Source organism: Triticum urartu, chromosome 5A (genome assembly GCF_056163025.1).
Source record: "Triticum urartu cultivar PI428250 chromosome 5A, HENAU_Tu73, whole genome shotgun sequence".
Lineage (NCBI taxonomy): Eukaryota > Viridiplantae > Streptophyta > Magnoliopsida > Poales > Poaceae > Triticum > Triticum urartu.
In genome coordinates, this window is record NC_141877.1 from 391,236,678 (window position 1) to 391,255,812 (window position 19,135).

Here is a 19,135-nt window from a genome sequence, read left to right on the forward strand (position 1 = left end):
GCATCAAGGCATCAACGATATGTTCGGTAAAGGCTTTATTTTGACTATATGCATGAGGAGATTTTAGCACGGATTGCAACAAGGAAATACAATCAATCAAAGAGCAATTTTCATAATTAAATTCCTTGAAATCTAATATAGTGGGTTTAGCATCATCTAGGGTTTTATTTCTTTTAATCCCACTTTTATCAATTTCACCATCAAGATCTAAATACTCCGAATTTTTAGAACGCCTTCTAGGTAAAGGTGGATCATATTCAGTCCCATCATTATCAAGATTAATATTGCAGAACAAAGATTTAATAGGGGGAACATCAATAACTTTTAGATCTTCATCATTATTTTCATAGGAATTAGAAGAACATGTTTTAATAAAGGCATCTTTCATAGCACGCATCCTAGCGGTTCTTTCCTTGCACTCATTAATGGAAATTCTCATGGCTTTGAGAGACTCATTGATATCATGCTTATGAGGAATAGATCTAAGCTTTAAAGAATCAACATCAAGAGAAATTCTATCAACGTTCCTAGCCAAATCATCAATCTTAAGCAATTTTTCTTCAATCATAACATTTAAATTCTTTTACGAAGAAATAAATTCTTTAATATTAGATTCAAAATCATAGGGCATCTTATTATAATTTCCATAAGAACTGTTGTAGGAATTACCATAATTATTAGAGGGATTACTAGGATAAGGCCTAGGATTGAAATTTCCTCTATACGCGTTGTTACCAAAATTGTTCCTACCAATAAAATTCACATCCATAGATTCATTGTTATTCTCAATCAAAGTAGACAAGGGCATATCATTAGGATCAGAAGAAACACTCTTATTAGCAAATAATTTCATAAGTTCGTCCATCTTTCCACTCAAAATATTAATTTCTTCTATCGCATGCACCTTTTTATTAGTAGATCTTTCAGTATGCTATTGAGAATAATTAACCATAATATTATCTAGGAGTTTAGTAGCATCTCCTAAAGTGATTTCCATAAAAGTGCCTCCCGCGGCCGAATCTAAAAGATTTCTAGAAGCAAAATTCAATCTGGCATAAATTTTTTGTATAATCATCCACAAATTCAAACCATGAGTAGGGCAATTACGTATCATTAATTTCATTCTCTCCCAAGCTTGTGCAATATGTTCATGATCAAGTTGCTTAAAATTCATAATATCGTTTCTAAGAGAGATGATCTTAGCGGGAGGAAAATACTTAGAGATAAAAGCATCTTTGCACTTGTTCCATGAATCAGTACTATTTTTAGGCAAAGATGAAAACCAAGCTTTAGCACGATCTCTAAGTGAAAAAGGAAATAGCTTCAATTTAACAATATCATTATCGACATATTTCTTCTTTTGCATGTCACACAAATCAACGAAGCTATTTAGATGGGTAGCGGCATCTTCACTAGGAAGGCCGGAGAACGGATCTTTCATGACAAGATTCAGCAAAGCAGCATTAATTTCACAAGATTCAGCATCGGTAAGAGGAGCAATCGGAGTGCTAATAAAATCATTGTTTGTTGGTATTGGTGAAGTCACACAATTTAGTATTATCTTGAGCCATCGCGACAAACAAGAAATCCAACACAGGAGCAAACAAAAGGCAAACGGGCAAAAAGAGGCAAATAGAGAAGGAGGATAGAGAGAGAGAGGGCGAATAAAACGGAAAGGGTGAAGTGGGGGAGAGGAAAACGAGAGGCAAATAGCAAATAATGTAATGCGGGAGATAGGGATTGTGATGGGTACTTGGTATGTTGACTTTTGCGCAGACTCCCCGGCAACGGCGCCCGAAATTCTTCTTGCTACCTCTTGAGCACTGCGTTGGATTTCCCCGAAGAGGAGAGGATTATGCAGCAAAGTAGCAAAAGTATTTCCCTCAGTTTTTGAGAACCAAGGTATCAATCCAGTAGGAGGCTACGCGCGAGTCCCTCGTACCTACACAAAAACAATAGCTCAACGCAACCAACGCGCTTAGGGGTTGTCAATCCCTTCACGGTCACTTACGAAAGTGAGATCTGATAGAGATGATAAATAATATTTTTGGTATTTTTGGTATAGAGATGCAAGGTAAAAAGTAAAAGCAAAGCAATAATAAAGTGATGGAGATTGATATGATGAGAAAGAGACCCGAGGGCCATAGGTTTCACTAGTGGCTTCTCTCAAGAGCATAAGTATTCTACGGTGGGTGAACAAATTACTGTTGAGCAATTGACAGAACCGAGCATAGTTATGAGAATATCTAGGTATGATCATGTATATAGGCATCACATCCGAGACAAGTAGACCGACTCCTGACTGCATCTACACCGCTATCCAGCATGCATCTAGAGTATTAAGTTAAAAACAGAGTAACACCTTAAGCAAGATGACATGATGTAGAGGGATAGTTTCATGCAATATGATAAAAATCCCATCTTGTTATCCTCGATGGCAACAATACAATACGTGCCTTGCTGCCCCTTCTATCACTGGGAAAGGACACCGCAAGATCGAACCCAAGGCTAAGCACTTCTCCCATGGCAAGAAAAGCCAATCTAGTAGGCCAAACCAAACTGATAATTCGAAGAGACTTGCAAAGATAACCAATCATACATAAAAGAATTCAGAGAAGATTCAAATATTATTCATAGATAGACTGGATCATAAACCCACAATTCATCGGTCTCAACAAACACACCGCAAAAAGAAGATTACATCGAATAGATCTCCACAAGAGAGGGGGAGAACATTGTATTGAGATCCAAAAAGAGAGAAGAAGTCATCTAGCTACTAACTATGGACCCATAGGTCTGAAGTAAACTACTCACACTTCATCGAAAGGGCTTGGATGAGATGTAGAAGCCCTCCGTGATCGATGCCCCCTCCGACGGAGCTCCGGAACATGCCCCAAGATGGGATCTCGTGGATACAGAAAGTTGCGGCGGTGGAATTAGGTTTTTGGCTCTGTCCCCGATCGTTTGGGGGTACGTAGGTATATATAGGAGAAAGAAGTACGTCGGTGGAGCTTCGAGGAGCCCACGAGGCAGGGGGGCGCCCTCCACCCTCGTGACCGCCTCGTGGCTTTCTTGACGGAGGGTCCAAGTCTTCTGGATCTTATCTGATGAGAAAATCACGTTTCCGAAGGTTTCATTCTGTTTGGACTCCGTTTGATATTCTGTTTCTCCGAAACACTGAAATAGGCAAAAAAAACAGCAATTCTGGGCTGGGCCTCAGGTTAATAGGTTAGTCCCAAAAATAATAAAAAAGTGGAAAATAAAGCCCAATATAGTCCAAAACAGTAGATAATATAGCATGGAGCAATCAAAAATTATAGATACGTTGGAGACGTATCAAAACACTTCGTACCTCTGGTGAGGATCTTCCCTGTTTTTCCTGTTCTGAAATATTTTACTGAAATCTTCCCATGCTGGCGATTTCCCAGGCCCACCTGATCCTTAGAGCGGCGTCACTGGTACACACATGTAGACAACAATCAAATTAGCAAGGCCACTTGTCCCTCTACAAATATGACAAGTAAGTGCAACAAATGTAGATTTCAGTACCTATGGGAACATCTTCTCGCAGTGTGTTGTTAGGCATGAGCTTTGTTTTCGGGCGGCATGAACTCCGAGAAATGTTTGATATCAAGCCTAATAATTAGGGGTACACTTAAAAGTTTTCCTAGAGTAGGGGGAGGGGGCGCAATGGTCCCCTTTGGCCCCATGAAGCTCCGCCACTATTTTTGGCCCTCGAAGATTTTACCCAAATTGATTTATTTTTTGCATGCCATATAAATTTTAGTTGCCAGATTATAACTGTTATAATCTATTTAGCTAACCATCAATTTTTCGAATGGTATTTAGCTAAACTTACGAGCACCGACAAAGTTTGGTCATATTTGATGTTGCAAAGTTTAAAAAAATTGATTTTTCCCCTTTTTTTGGATTTTACTATTCATAGATGGTGTAAGGGAACCCTGGAGCTGAAGAACCACTCTCGTTTGGGTATGTAAATTGGTGGGAGGGTAAACCCGTCTTTTGGAGCCAGCTCCTGCTGCGGAAAGCCTGAAATGGTAGCTACGGCTTTTGGGTCTAATTTTTGGAGCGCTCCGACCCTAGGGTCTTTGGAGCCAGCTTGGAAAATGGGTGTTTGTTTGGGCTTCCGGCTTTTCCGGGCCAGAAGCCATAGAAGCCCACTAGAAGGAGCTCAAACAAACACACCTTAAGAAGAGGAGATTCCGCCCTGAAAGCTGGCTATTGGCATCATGCGTCATGACGATAAATGGAGTTGTATTTTTTTCTCAAATACGCACGAGTGTGCGTGTTTTATAGTATTATAGAAGGAGGGTGAAGAGCCCTCATGCATCCATTTACATATTACAATGCCTATGTAATGTCCACTCCACCCAAGCTGAACTAAACAAGCATGGCTAACTCCTCCCGTTCACCCACATTGACAACGCCACAAAGAACGCTGTGGTATCACACATCTTCCACGGCTGTCCTTCATCTCGCATTCCAGTGTTTTTATAGCTCCCACATCACCAGCAGGAATAATGTCCTGACATCTTTCCTGCGGCCTTGTTTCCAGTTATCTCGATGCACCAGTCCTGAAGTGAGTTTACCATTGTCGGTGCCCATTCGGGCCTGCCCAAGGCCCAGCACAACACCATCCATGGAGTTGTATTCTTCTAACAAAGATGATTTCCAAGACAGAGTTGTTTCTTATGTAGGTAACTTTGATCTGTGCCTCGTTCTTCAATGGTGATAGATTTCTGCGATCTGTGCCTTGTTCGCCGTCCAAGTCTAGCACCATCATAGATTTTCGACAAAGGGTGGATTTTATTGACTCAAAATAAAGCATCAAGTGGACACAAACATAATGAGTACACATCCGGCCTCTGCACAATTAGGATGTACACAACCAACATGAACGCACACACAAAAAACGCTTCGGTAAAGAGCAAAGTCATACAAGACCAAAGCTATGCCTAGGCGAGAAAAAAACACATGAAGTGATCAACAAACTACAACGATGACCATATCCGCACCAACCATTTTTTGACACCATAAGGACTGTGAGATTCTTCAACAACAACACCTTTATGAAGGGAACGACGCTCAAGCGCCGCTGTCATCGGACCCAACCACCAAGCTGAATCTAGGTTTTCACCATGAAGAACATCCGAGCAATGCGACGATGCAAAACATCGCCATTCCCAGGTATAACCAACTCGGGCCAAACCTAGGTTTTTCACCTCGGAGCTTGAGATCAGGTACTTGAGAAGCACCACAAATCAAAGTCAATCATATATTATCGCCACCGCTTTTCCACGATCAGCAGCTATATGTGCTAGATTAAAAATCTCGGCACCGCCGCTGCACAACCATACCCTTTGTGTCAAGCCAACGTCCATAGATTGCATCTCACCTTACTAGCCACACATGGAGGCAGTGGCGGAGCTTGACTGGAATGTTTGGGGGGCAAAAGGGCAAAGTGTGCATGTTTTGGGGGGGAGGGGGGGCTAATGAGAAAATTTCTTCTAACTATGTCCCTCCAAAAAATATTTCTTCAGGAATTTTCATGGGCTGGGGGGGCCACAACCCCCTCAGGGATGCACAGAGCTCCGTCCCTGCATGGAGGGCGCCACCACTGGCCAGAGAGGTCCTGAACGGTCGCCCAACTGTTGCCTGCCATGACATGGACCCAAGGTGAAGAGCACCAAGTCGCAGCCATGGCGACCAACATTGCCGACGCAGCTGCCGGACATGGGGAAGCCAAATCAGGTCGCTCCCCATATCACAAGGCCACCGGTGCGTTCCTGCAGTGTGTTGTCGTTGTTGCATTGGATCCTCCATTGCCGGCTACTCTTGGGCTGCCCATTGGGCTTAGCAGCCCGGGATGCCGCGATATGGCGCGGGATCAGAGGAGAGCTGAGCCCAAAAGCAACAACGGCGGGGTCATGTGCCCGCGAGAAGTCATCCGATGCACCACCAATGGACGAATGCGGCCGGCCTAAAGATGAGATGTAGATCGACGACATGGGAGAGAAAAGGGGGTGGGGAGAGGGGAAAGTGGGGGCGTGGGGAGCCCCGCCGCCGCCATCAGCCTTGGTGGCTTCCTCCGGCGGCGGCAGGTGGATTTGGCGGTGGGGGAGATTGTTTTTGGTGGCGGCGGGGAGGCCTCCAGTAGATAACTTGCTACTTCCTTTGTAAAGAAATATAAAAGCGTTTAGATCACTAAACGCTCTTATATTTCATTACGGAGGGAGTACTATATATATGCTTCTATCAATATTTGAATTAGTGCTACACTGAACCTATACTGGTATGTGGTCTTGAATTTTGGTTTTAGAATTATTTCCCCACTAAGCCAAAGGCGGATGAGGATGGTCATCTTATGAAGGGGATCAGGGTGGCCTCGTTGTTGGATATACCCTGTCGCTGCGCTCTTTCCGAAAATCGACCAAACAAACAAGGCGACCAAGCTGCTAAAATCTCTTTCTTTTTCCCCCGCAAAAAATAAAATAAAATCTCTTTCTTTTTTCCCAGCTACAGTTCTGAGACATCGCCACACCATTGTATCAAAGCAGTGTTTCAACCAATGAAACCCATCCCATTTATGGCACCTAGAAGGTTTACGGTGTGCCCGAGCAAATGACAAAAGTGTCAAGTGATAAATTGCATAAAGCTTCTTGGCAATTCAAACACAACAAAGTAGTTGTACAGTCATGTCACATTTTATACAGCTTCTGCTCAACGTAAGCGGCGGCGATACGATGGAGCATTCAGCTCGTGCAGCGATAGAGTTTGGCAATGCAAAATACAAAGCTTGCATGTGGATATGACGCAAATAATGCATCCACCTGGACATAGCCCACATAGTTTTCACAGCCACTGAAAATTCTGAAGACACAGTGTACACGATGCGCCCGATCTTCACTTGTCGGATTCTTTCTTCGGATGGATGGCCTCAACGATAGCTTCGATCTCTTCCTTGGCACGTTCAAACACGCCCGGGCCTTTGACTTTGCTGACAGGCGTGTCCTCACTTATATGATTGCTTGTACCATGAGTTTCGTTCTCATGGGTCTTCTTATGCATGTTTGCCTCACTGTGTTCCTTGGAATCCTTGTGCAATTCTGCAGGTAAATCAGAGCGGTGGATAAAAATCAAGACGGGGTACTAAACAGAGCACTACCAAAGAACCACAACTACCATGTATGAGGAAAGTAACACAAAGAATCAGGAATAAAGGAATTGAACACTAGAGGTTTTAAAGGAGGTATGATTATCTATTATGCCCTTCTTGTATCCTTATTGATACATCCTTCAATCGAAATGGTAACTTGTAGTGAAGCTATATTTCCAAAACATCTTTTATACCTGATGAATTTTTGTCCACAAAGTTCTATTGTTTCAGTTTGGGTGATGTTAGGTTATAAACCATAAAATTGTATGCTCAAGAAGTCTTCATTATAACTTAGACAAAGCTGAAAATCCAAATGTTCTTGGTCTTAGAAATCCCTGGTACACAAAACAGAATTTCCAAACTCGATTTCAGAGGAGGTTCTATTATCCTTTGCCCTTCTTGCATATACTTAATTTCTCTTTCCTTCCATCAAAATGGAAGGCCTGCTTTGTATACAGCTTCTAGATAGGTGCTATTTCAGAAACATTTTTCATGCTTGAATTTTTGTACACAAAACTATTGTTTCAGTCTGGGTGATTGTTAAGTTATAAACCTCAAATACATATGCCCAAGCTACCTCCATAACACCTCGGACAAAACTGAAAATTCAAATGTTCCCAGTCTCAGAAGACAAAACTCCTTTACAAAGAACACTACTCTTCTCAACAAGGTGAAGTCTCCCACAGAAGCCTACAACAGCTTAATAGTTCATCACTGCAAACAAATTAACTGAATATGCAGAACAGGAACAGCAAACAGAAAGTTCCCGTGAGCCTATGTCTTAGCATTCAACACAGAAGCACTGTTTCCAGTCAAACCCTGTCAGCTCTCAAGAATTGAAAAGCTAAAACTTGTGGATACGAATGAGCTCTCAAGAATTGAAAAGCTAAAACTTGAAAAGCTACGGTGAGCATAACCTTAAGGTATGTAACAGGAAGCAATACTTGTCAAAGTTAAATTAGGCAAAATGACATCAACTTAAGTAAATTACCACCCTCCTTCCTGCGGGGACTGGAATGGTGCTCCATCTTATCGTGAACAGCCTCCACAAGAGCCTCGATCTCTTCCTTGGCCCGTTCAAACAGATTGGGGCCCCTGACCTTCTCCACAGGCGTGTTCTCGCTTATGTCGTCGCTTGTTCCGTGCGTCTCCTTTTTGTGGATGCTGCCTTTGTTCATTATTCGCACCACCACTCTGTTGAAATATGCAACAGCTTTCAGTGTCAGTAGTAGTGCACAAGAAACTAAAATGAAACAAGAGATTTGCACTCGACCAAAAATGCCTTTATACAATGAATGAATGAATGAATTGGAACAGCAACACGTGGCGCCAAGCTTGCTTTGCAGGAATGCGTAAGGGTTAACTGTAAAAAGCACCAAATACCCCGAGATCAAGAGGTTAAGCATCTACAGTACTTCGGTAACAAACAGGAAATTTCTAACTAACTGGTATTGGTAGGCTACAAGTTCAGAAAACCTGCACAAATCGACATGGTTAGCTTACTGCGGTCCCAGTTAACCGCGACGAACTACCCTTTAGGCAACAGCTCTCTCCACTAGAGACGGTAAGAAATGTTAATGATCCATCCGCTGATCCCATGTACGAGCGATCTAGCATATCCCGGGATCGGGCAAACACAGACAGCACGTGAAGTACGAGGATGGCAGGAAAGTTTTTGAAACAGAGCGGGATATGGAGAGAGAGAGAGAGATTCGCGCCTGTGGGGGTGTGTCGTCGCCGGCGAGCCGGCGCGGCCAAGTCGATCTCCTGCGTGCTCCGGCCTCCGGGAGGGGGAGAGATGAGGACTGCGGCAATTGGGAGAGGACACGATAGGACAGGAAGGGAAGTGGGAGAAGAAAGAGACGGAATTATTCCTCGGCCCAGGCCGAAAGCCCATGTAAAGCCCACTTATGGTCTGTTGACCCACATGTCAGTGGTCAGGGCTCTCTGGACTATTGGCCCACATGTCAGTGACAGGGCCGTCGGAAGAGCCGCGCGGCTTTCCTTGAGCGTCGGGCAGGGAACTCGGGCCCACTTGCCAGCGTCGCCCCCTCCCGCCGCGAGGACGACAAGTGGCCAGCGTCCGCGGAGACCCCGTCGTTACCGACTCGCCGGCCGCCGCCGCAAGGCAGACAGACGCATCCGCGCTCTCCCGATGTCTGGAGCAACCGCCGCGGGCGCGATCGCCGCTCTCCTGCGCGCCCACCGCTTGCCCATGCTGCATTCGCCGTTCGCGTGCTCGCTCGCCGCGGCCCGCTCTCTGGGCGCGCATCTCCCTCTCCGCGCCCCGGCGGCCGCCGCGCCGCTCTCCTCACGCCTCCCCCTCGTGCGCCTCCGCTCCGGCGCTTCGCGTACGTATATACAATCGTAATTGCATAGTTTACTGGTTGCGCCTCGGCTGTTCGACGTAATGCCTGTACCCCTGGTGAACCTTCCAGCGCGCTTCTTCTCCTCCTCCTGCGGCGCCCCTGGCAACGCTGTCTCTTCCTCGGCGGCGGAGCATGATGAGCCGCGGAAGTCGGAGCTCATCTTCCTCGGCACTGGCACCAGCGAGGGCGTCCCGCGCGTCAGCTGCCTCACCGACCCCTCCAAGACTTGCCCCGTATGACCCTCCACCTGCATCTCGTTATCAACCGCCTGTGGACCCACTTTGTTCTGCTTTCTCACAGTGCTCGCCGCTCGGTGTGATGTTGGCTGTTTGTTTGTTATGTCCTGTTCGCAGGTTTGCACCAAGGCAGCAGAGCCGGGGAACCGGAACCGAAGGCGCAACACCTCCATTCTCCTGCGTCATGTCACGCCGTCTCGCACTTCTAACATCCTCATCGATGCTGGCAAGTATGCGCTACTTCTTGCACTGCCAGTTGCTTCTTCTCCCTTCCTCAACAAGTAACGGATTATCATACTTGAAGCTAGAGCTATGGGTAGGAATAGTAGAAAACAACCAGAGTATCACTGTTTTGAAGCAGAGTACCTGAAAGTTCTTCCATTCATAGTAGCTGATATAGAGGCTATTTTTTGTAAATAATGTGCATCTACAAAGTAAAAAAATATTAATGAGTTATCACACCCTGATGATTAGTTCTTCTGTCAGGTTTTTCTACCATTCCGCGCTCCAGTGGTTCCCTGCTTTTGGGTACTGAACTGTTCACATCCTCTATTAGTATTTATTTTAAAGGAACGTAAGTGTTGTTAACGTTTGGTGCTGATCTTCAGGTTGAGGGAGATTGATGCTGTCATTATTACTCATTCTCATGCTGATGCAATTGGAGGTCTGAGTGGTTCCAACCTTCTCAACTCCTATGCACCTTATAATTGAATCCTTGTACCATTTTTAAAAGTCCCGTCTAGTGTAAATGCTTTCTGCAACACAATTTTGTTTCTATTAATCGAGACGAGAAACCCATCATCCTTGTGGCCTTTTCCTTTCCAAAAAGATAACAGCATGAATGGTGCAGGCCTTGATTGTCTTCGTGATTGGACGAACAATGTCCAGCCCTCCATCCCAATTTATGTGGCACCGCGTGATTATGAGGTTTGAAAATCTTGTACTTAGTTATGTTGTATGTTATTTTTTCTAGTATTACAGCCTCAGAAAATTTTATGGAATACATGAAAATCCATTATGCCATTTTATTAAAAAAATCACGGCCTTCCCATTTTTGGTTTATACTATATCTTTACAGCTGGCTCAGTTTTCTTTCCTTTCCCCCTTTGCTGGTTTGTATCAGGTGATGAAGATGACACACCACTATTTGGTCGACACAAGTACGGTTATACCTGGTGCAGCAGTTTCAACATTACAATTCAACATTATGAAAGAGGAACCATTTACTGTTCAGGATCTTGAGGTTTGTAATCTGAAACAACAACTTCAAAGCAAGAAGTGGACTTATACTTCTAAGCTGTTCGCTTACAAATTACAAATGATATTCTCCCTTAAGACTCAGTGAGATGTAGTAAGGAAATAGTCCATGTAGTCAGGTATACAAATATGCATTTAACTCCTTTATTTTGGTCAGTTATAATGGGATGGGATCACTTAATTGATTGATAGTGTTGTTAGTAACAGCCAATAGGGCAATTTACCAGCGCAATTCAGACAAGATGCCTTCCAGTAAGTTTGAGTAAATCTGTTTTCATTGATGGCTCGAGGTAATATGGAGAACTTTTGGGTAGAAACATAATACGGAGAACTTACCAACCTGTGGCTGTGGAGCTAAGTAAACCTGTCATGAGCTCAATTTTTATGTATCCTGCTCAAATGCAAAATTACTTATTCATTAGGTTCGTATGTGTTGAGTATACTTGGGATTCATTACAGATTCTCCTATTCAATTTATTTTGCTAAAGATGTAATGTCTACATTTCAGGTAATTCCTTTGCCTGTATGGCACGGTCAGGGTTACCGTTCCCTTGGTTTCCGTTTTGGTGACATATGCTACATAAGGTAGATTGAGTTCACTGGAAGGCCTGTTTATTGTAACGACTTGTGTTGTTGGTAGGCATCTTATCTGAATTGCTCTGATGTTTGCAGTGATGTCAGTGATATACCTGACGAAACCTATAAACTTCTGGAAGACTGTCAACTTCTTATATTGGTATTCCTTTTTTTTTCTTTTCTTGTTTTGCATCTCTGGTTGTTAAATCATGAAATTGTTTCATTTGACTGTTGTACGCAGCTAACTTTGTTTTCTTGCGTATCTCTGATTTTTGAATCATGAAATAGTTAGATTCATCTGAAAGATGTACATTTCTTATGCTGCTAACTTTTGTATTGAGCTACTTGTGCATCTCTCTTGAGTATTCACTGTTGACTATGAATTGGATTGATCTTGGTTTTATGTAACTTACTACAGGATGCTCTTAGACCTGATCGTTCTTCTTCAACACACTTTGGATTACCTAGGGTAAGTTATAACACATTAGTTCTACCTTCTTACTATTTCACTGTATCAAGTTATGATATATTCTTCAACTATACAGGCCCTCGAGGAAGTCAGGAAAATCAAACCAAAAAGAACGCTGTTTACCGGTATGGCCTGACTAACCAATCATTTTGTTGCTTCTTTTTATACTAATTTATAGTGAACGTTTTTTCCCCTTACAAAATAGCTCAGGAGTTGTATTGAGATTAGGGCACATGAGATCTGTCGTTTAATTCCAACTCCTTTGTTTGGTATCTAATGGGAATTATGTGTGGGAAATTGACAGAGAAGTTTATTCCGTTATTTGTATAGTGGGAATTGATGCAAGATTAGACAAGCGATGATGACATAAGTCATGATGAAGGGGTTAAGATGTCACCACTAAAACAATTCCCTCCCAATTCCCATCCCCTCCCTTGTTAATAAAACGGTGGGAGTTGGACTCTAACTGTCATGCCTAATTCCTCATCAATTCCCATGCCCCTAACCATACGATGGATTTAAAGTCTCATACCCCTTCAATCCTCACCCCCTAGCTCTAATTACACCCAACCAAACATGCTGTCAGTGTCAGCTCTTAAGTGCATTTTTGAGTTTCTCTGGATCCACAAAACATAACGCACTCTTAAACAGACTGCACAGTTTGCAAGAGAAAAGTTTAACATGATTTTAGTTTACAGTTGAGAAATGTCACCTATCTGTTGTTTAATGGACATGATTTCATCTAGAAAAGTAACAAGGACAACTATTTGATCTCCTTAGGGAACTGTTAAGCAAAACTCTTAACACACGTTGACATTGTTATTTCTTACTCTTGCAGCTTTTGATGTTAGATATTAGTCCCTCCGTTCCTAGATATAGGGTGTATAGTTTTTTGCTCGAATATTAACGCACGGGCTGGGAAGGCAAATTCCGTTGCTTTTGGACGTAAAAGCCCCTAGGCGGACCATGTGAGGCTAGATGGAAAATAGGTAAATCGGGGGATCCTCTCTCTCCTGATCAGATTACTTCCATATAAATATCGCCCTTGCGTTAATATTTGAGCAAAACACACCCTATATGTAGGAACGGAGGGGGTATGATCTGTTAAGAAACGCGAAATAGAGAGAGGTACCGAGAGAAATTAACACGATCGGCTGGGCATGCAAGCTACACGATTTGTTAAAAGGAGAAAAAAAAAGAATATTGATTCCTAAATCTAAGGGATTTCATGCGTGGGAGCTGATCGGTGGAGGGGTAAAATTGACAACAAAGGCAATACATCCTCTATTCCGGATTTTTTTCTCAAAAAACTATACACCTTATATCTAGGAACGGAGGGAGTAGTATATCACCTCTCAAATACTTGTCCAAGAAAGTAATAAATTGCGCCTGAACACATTAAATCTCAATATTTACGTCGAACACAGTTCATAATTATTGATTCCAGGAATGGAGTCTTGGAAACTTTATCGCAATATTTTCTTCTTGACATGGAACTATGGGAAGCTTATAGCCTTATTTGATCAAATGGCATGTGCTCATCTTCCATTATTTTGATTATATTGCTATTGTTTTAAACTGGACTGAATGGTATCTTCAGGGATGATGCATTTAATGGACCATGAGAAAGTGAACGATGATCTTGCCAGGCTGATGGAAACAGAGGGGCTTGACGTCCAGCTTAGCTATGATGGTCTCAGTATACCTGTAAGGCTCTAGAACTATTGGACACACACGATATGTTATCTTTTGGGCACTGTTGAACGGTTGTTACAGATTTTCTGTAGTTTCATTTCAGTAAAATGGTCACAACATGTAATCCGTTGAACTCCTCACGTCAAGCTTTCCTTTTACTTATCTTTCTCCCCCCCACCCATCCTCATCAACAGAGGAATTATATGTACTAGCAAATTTAGTCCTTACATCGATGATGAAATAAAGTTTCAGCACAGTGGTTTGTTTCATACTTTCTGTAGTTGAGACTTTTTTTTTTGGTATACTGCACCACTATTAATGGATTTAAATAGTGGATCCTTCCCCGGACCCTGACACCCTGCGCAAGCGGGAGCTACATGCACCGGGCTATTAATGGATTAAATAGTTCTTGTAGATGTTTTATCAAACCATTCAAGTAAGATTAGGGACCGTATACTGAAGCAATTCATCAGGGCTTGTGTCTCATACTCTACTTAAGAAGAAAAGGAAGAAAGATGAGTTGATAAACAATTTAATGGGCAATATCGTACGTGACAAATAGTTAATGGGTACAGATGAAACTCCTAGAATGTCTTACATTGGTGATTCACACTGGATCCCAGCAAAAATTAGTGATTTCTTTTCTAGGTCACACACACATCATAAAAGGCAGGTGTTCAGGAATCTACTACACTCCAGCTGCTCGTCCTAGCCGCTGCCTTAAGATCTTCACTCCAAAGTACCTGAGCATAAAGTATGATTAGAAGCCATTACAGTTTAAAATTGAGCATTTATTTTGCCAAGAAAGTTATGTTCTGCATTAAGTACCTGCCCATCATCATGACCGTGGCTTGAGGGTTGGTCCCTGGTGACCTAGAGAACGTTGAGCCATCAACAACCCGGAGCCCTGAGACTCCAAGCACTCGGTGCTGCTGGTCGACCACCTTCCCTACATGACACCCACCATGGTAGTGCCAGATGGTGATTACCGTGTCCTTGCAAAATTGCTCCAGGGATTCTGTGGTATTGGTATGCTTGGGTATCAGATTCACGTTAGCCCGCACGCTCATGTTGAGCACCCTTTCTATTTCATATCCAGCATCATCATCAGGAGTCAGATGAGCGAAACTGTTTGTCTTCAATATTTTCTCAATGGTCTTGATGCCATAGACACAACGACTGAGATCTTGTGGATGGCTGAAATAGTTGAAAGTAACCGCCGGGTTGTTCTTGACATCAGTGTCTGCAAGGACAAGATGGCCTGTAGACAGTGGACCATCGATCTTCTCAAGGATAAAGCCACCCTGGAACACCTCTTTGGGTAGACTAAGTTTGTTATGTGCATACTCCCTGGCTAGTTCCAGGCTTCTTTGCTTCGGAGGAACTGTGGACAGCTGTCCAATCTGTATTGATAGGAATGTAGTATGGTGCATTGGATCAGCAACGGCAAAAAATAAGATAAAGGAATAACTTCACATGATTAATTATGCATGCAATGATGACATAGTTATACTTGCATTTCAAGACATAAGTTTCATTTTGACTCATAGCGAATGATATAGTTATAATTTAAGGCTTCAATAACTTATGTTGCATACCCAACTACCCATCTTAATTCTAGATTATCAAAAATAAAGCTTCATACAGTGCAAATCTGAATCTTGTGGTGATATTACATAATTTGGAACTATGCAAGTAAGTAGTAAGATTGGTGCCAAACCTCAGCAGACATGATTCCGTGGTGGCAGTGGATGCTATCTTCTGACTGGCCAAAACCACTGCTAGCCTCGATGAACACACCGGCTTCAGTTATCCCGACAGTCTCAATCAGTGACTGCCGTGGGGGGCTTTTCGTAGGTATGAAGATGGAGTTCATGGGGTTGTCAGCCATCCCTTTCCCCACATACTTGTTGTGGAGAACAACAGGAATGTTATGATTCTTAAGATCATTCTTTGGCCCAATCCCACTGAGGAGTAGCAGCTGGGGGCTGCCAATTGCACCAGAAGAGATGATAATTTCGCTATCTCTGTTGTTGTTGAGGAGTGCCTGGTGGAGTCTCCCGTCCTCATCAGCAAATTGTACCCCGATAGCCCTTGGTCTCAGTCGTCCTGCATAGGAGTTCATGTTATTGAAAAAGGGTACATGATGGCCAATGTCTGTTGTAGTATCTACACTTTCTGTTGTAGAAATTCTAGAGTGTTTTGGAAGAGAAGTAAGCTTTTAGGAGCTTGGATGTACCTTGTTGCGAGTCGAACACTATCTTGTGCACACTAGCATGAAGCAGGACCCTCAGGTTGTTACGGTCTCCAGCTGCGAGCAAGTCGGCTGCTGTGTGGCGGTGGCCATTTGCGTCGAAGATGGTGCCGCCAACCTTGGTCCCAGAAACATGGTCATAGGTGTACCCATTGAAAGGGGATACACCTGCTTCAACAAGCCCATCCCGCAGTGCAGCCTGCCAAGGCGCGATCTTAGGCCACTGGACAACCTTATCCTCTACCCAAGGGTAGGACTCATTCACCAGGTCTTCTTCCCAGCCAACATCCTGCACGAAGCTGTTGGTCCAAGAAACACAAGGTATGTAAGTATCAGGTTTGATGGAATAAGTAAATTGCCTTCAGCAATAATACTGAGATGATATTTCTGTTTTTCTGAAAGACACTATGGCATGCTTATCAATTACAAATGCATGTTTGCTAATTCATCTTCATGGGTTTCGTTTTGCTAATGCGATATGTCAGAAACTTATTCTCGGTTCAAACTTTAAGTTGCGCTGAACTGTACTGCGGTTACGGTTATCTCTTGGGCTTTGCTTAGCTATCATAGTTACCATGGGCATCAAAGAATTGTTGATATGCCCATGTGATCTTGTTTTGTTGCCTCCTTCAGTAATACACCCTCTGTTCCTAAATATAAGACATCTCTGCTGTTCAAATTGAACTATATAGCTGTATGATTCCAACAGGAAACATGTGACAGTACTATATTTAGGAACGGAGGTAGTACTATATAGCTGTATGATTCCAACATGAAACATGAGTCATTTTTGTATGATTTTAATTCTGTGAGAGAAACAGAGCATGTGTTACTGTCAGGGCCAGTTATTACTTTGCACTACCAAAGCCGAGGCACTTGAATGCAAATTAATGCAGTACCTTCTTGTTTTTCTTTATGTTATCAAGTTGCCCACGAGTGCCAATTTGTACGCAGGTACTCATTGTTAAAAACGCTGCCAGTTTTGCAACTACACTGAAATAATAACCAAAATATAAGTGGAAGAATGTACTACTGACATAACCCAAATTACTGAAGTGGATAAAAGTGAATGACAATATTCTTCTCTGCTTTACTGAGAGGGGTCGGCCCCCTTTATATAGCAGACAGGACTTGACCGACAACCCGGCAAGTCTATTCAAACTCTAATACGATATCTGAGCTGATTGTACTCTTTCCTAACAAACTTGCTTAATCAACTAGGACTCTAATTAATTAAGGCTCCACGTTTGATGATGAATGCAATATCTAAACTGACCGTACTCTTTCCTAACAAACTTGCTTAATCAACTAAGACTCTAATTAAGGGACAAGACTCCATGTTTGATGGGCTGGTCCACATAACAATAAGGTCATGGTCCAATCGAGAGCGGTGTCGGGTATGGTAATGCAGAGCATAAATGATTTTGGCAGGGTAATCTTAGTACTTTGGGGAGAAATTTGAGCTTGTTATTTTGTGCATGTAAGAACAGTTGCTCTTGCTGTCCATTTCAGCAATCTGCAAATGCAGAGAGCTGGTTATAGCAGCATACTACATTGCTAGGGTGGCAGCACTCAAGCAGACCTCTGCATTTATTTCCTCCTGGCGCTATCACTGCTCACTGCCCTGCATTTACCCTAGATCTGACATTTACTGGCCCGAAAGGGACACGTCTTGTGCTGCTGCATAGACTGAATCATGACATGGCATTTTACCTAAGCTAACTTGATTCTGGGTTAACATGAAAGGGGCAGTGTTGTTGATTTGGGGTTAACTTGCGTAGACTGCTTTCACGTTTATCATGCGCAGAGACAGAGGGAAGAATGATGATATACTACAACTCTTAAGAATGATGATACGGAACCTCAGCAATGCATTGCGTACCTTGAGCTGGCTCGGCTGTAGAAGCCAGCATTGATGCAGGTGCCGCCGCCGAGCACCCTTGCCCGGGCGTTGATGACGCCGTCGGTGGAGACGAAGGCCTGCGACGAAGAGTCCGGCGCCGTGTTGCTCAGGCCAATGTGGAAGTTCTCCATGTAGGAGACGTTGCGGTTGCCGTAAGGGGACCCGCCCCTCTCCAGCACGAGCACCTTGTACTTGAGCGACAATGTCGCCGCCAGGGGGCAGCCGGCGGTGCCCCCGCCGACGACAATGTAGTCGTAGCTGTCGTGGCGCATCGCGGGGAAGCTGCTCGCCTTCTCGAGGGGAGGGAGGTTCCTCAGCGTGAATGGCGGCTTGGCCGTGCCCCTGCCTGCAGGTACAAGTGTTCCATACTGTTTGTTATTGCTCGCTTTGTTTGTTGCTGGGCTCTAAAGTTCGCAAGTTCTAGTTTGTTCTTTTGGCAAAAGAATGTCCCAATCTAGTGGTTGAGCACTTGGGCTAATGTACTTGTTAACTATTTCATCAGTGTCTGGTCTCCTGGTATTATGCTACATTGCTACTCCAGATAAACAGGTACACCTTTTTATAGCATGATATACTCTGTCCATTCCTTTGTGTACTCTATTTTCTACTAGTAAATAAAATATATAAAGATGTGAATAGTGCATGGTCCTCTATCTGTTACAAAAAAGGAAAAACATAATCCGAGGGCACAAGATAATGACCGGAACCAAAATGTCCGAGGAGAGAAGTTGATCCACTGAATCTGAATGAGCAAGCGACTACTAGGAGAAGAAGGAAAACAGAAGCTGAGAAGCGCAGGTGCAGCATTGCTTCTTGCTAAGCGAGCAATCAATCTCCCAGGCAGCATTGCAAGTTCTTCACCGGGAAGGGTGGAGCAGAGGTGTTTGGATGGAAGCAGAAACGCTCAAGAAACACGGACAGCATGCATGGAGGCAGAGGTGAGGCCCGCACCTTGGGATAATCCGAGGAAGCAGAGGCAGGCCACGAGCTTGATGCAGAGCGAGGACGCCGCCGCTCCCTTGCTGCTGGAAGCCATGGAACCTGAGAAGCACCTGCCAGGCTAAACCGTGGATTGGTGCCGGTCGACGGTGGTGGCTGGCTCTACGCCTCTAGCTGTCCACTACTTCCTTCCAGCTCGCTGTGGAGCTCTCCAAGGTCGCCCGCCGGACTTGACCCGTTTATGTAGGCGGCGCCGGAGG

At 43.7% G+C, this 19,135-nt stretch overlaps 3 protein-coding genes across 3 annotated transcripts; 1 reads left to right on the forward strand and 2 right to left on the reverse strand.

Moving 5' to 3' along the window:
- Window positions 1-6,648: 6,648 nt before the first annotated feature.
- On the reverse strand, window positions 6,649-9,089 carry LOC125509206 (uncharacterized). Its single transcript, XM_048674119.2, has 3 exons — window positions 8,896-9,089; window positions 8,169-8,371; window positions 6,649-7,127 (listed from the first exon to the last, which is right to left on the reverse strand). Exons 1-3 carry the CDS (start codon window positions 9,072-9,074, stop codon window positions 6,925-6,927), a joined length of 585 nt encoding a protein of 194 aa, XP_048530076.1. The 5' UTR covers window positions 9,075-9,089; the 3' UTR covers window positions 6,649-6,924.
- Window positions 9,090-14,048, forward strand: LOC125509204 (Metallo-hydrolase/oxidoreductase superfamily protein). Its single transcript, XM_048674118.1, has 12 exons — window positions 9,090-9,528; window positions 9,616-9,779; window positions 9,900-10,012; window positions 10,269-10,310; window positions 10,391-10,446; window positions 10,633-10,709; window positions 10,906-11,025; window positions 11,548-11,624; window positions 11,712-11,775; window positions 12,034-12,084; window positions 12,161-12,209; window positions 13,685-14,048. The coding sequence occupies exons 1-12, from the start codon at window positions 9,105-9,107 to the stop codon at window positions 13,801-13,803; spliced, it is 1,356 nt and encodes a 451-aa protein (XP_048530075.1). The 5' UTR covers window positions 9,090-9,104; the 3' UTR covers window positions 13,804-14,048.
- Window positions 14,049-14,286: 238 nt separating this feature from the next.
- On the reverse strand, window positions 14,287-19,123 carry LOC125509203 (protein HOTHEAD-like). The gene is made up of 6 exons (XM_048674117.2): window positions 18,888-19,123; window positions 17,916-18,282; window positions 16,019-16,332; window positions 15,500-15,888; window positions 14,608-15,182; window positions 14,287-14,522 (listed from the first exon to the last, which is right to left on the reverse strand). The coding sequence occupies exons 1-6, from the start codon at window positions 18,970-18,972 to the stop codon at window positions 14,468-14,470; spliced, it is 1,785 nt and encodes a 594-aa protein (XP_048530074.1). The 5' UTR covers window positions 18,973-19,123; the 3' UTR covers window positions 14,287-14,467.
- Between the last annotated feature and the right edge of the window lie 12 nt (window positions 19,124-19,135).

Coding starts and splice junctions, on each gene's coding strand:
- LOC125509206 (XM_048674119.2), bottom strand. CDS start 9,074: ATGGGCTTTCGGCCTGGGCCGAGGAATAATTCCGTCTCTTTCTTCTCC. Junction 8,372..8,895: donor GCGACGACACACCCCCACAG/GCGCGAATCTCT, acceptor ATATTTCAACAG/AGTGGTGGTGCGAATAATGA. Junction 7,128..8,168: donor TCCCCGCAGGAAGGAGGGTG/GTAATTTACTTA, acceptor ATTTACCTGCAG/AATTGCACAAGGATTCCAAG.
- LOC125509204 (XM_048674118.1), top strand. CDS start 9,105: ATGTCAGTGGTCAGGGCTCTCTGGACTATTGGCCCACATGTCAGTGAC. Junction 9,780..9,899: donor ACCCCTCCAAGACTTGCCCC/GTATGACCCTCC, acceptor TCCTGTTCGCAG/GTTTGCACCAAGGCAGCAGA. Junction 10,710..10,905: donor TGGCACCGCGTGATTATGAG/GTTTGAAAATCT, acceptor GGTTTGTATCAG/GTGATGAAGATGACACACCA.
- LOC125509203 (XM_048674117.2), bottom strand. CDS start 18,972: ATGGCTTCCAGCAGCAAGGGAGCGGCGGCGTCCTCGCTCTGCATCAAG. Junction 16,333..17,915: donor TACAGCCGAGCCAGCTCAAG/GTACGCAATGCA, acceptor TTGGACCAACAG/CTTCGTGCAGGATGTTGGCT. Junction 15,183..15,499: donor ACGGAATCATGTCTGCTGAG/GTTTGGCACCAA, acceptor CTATCAATACAG/ATTGGACAGCTGTCCACAGT.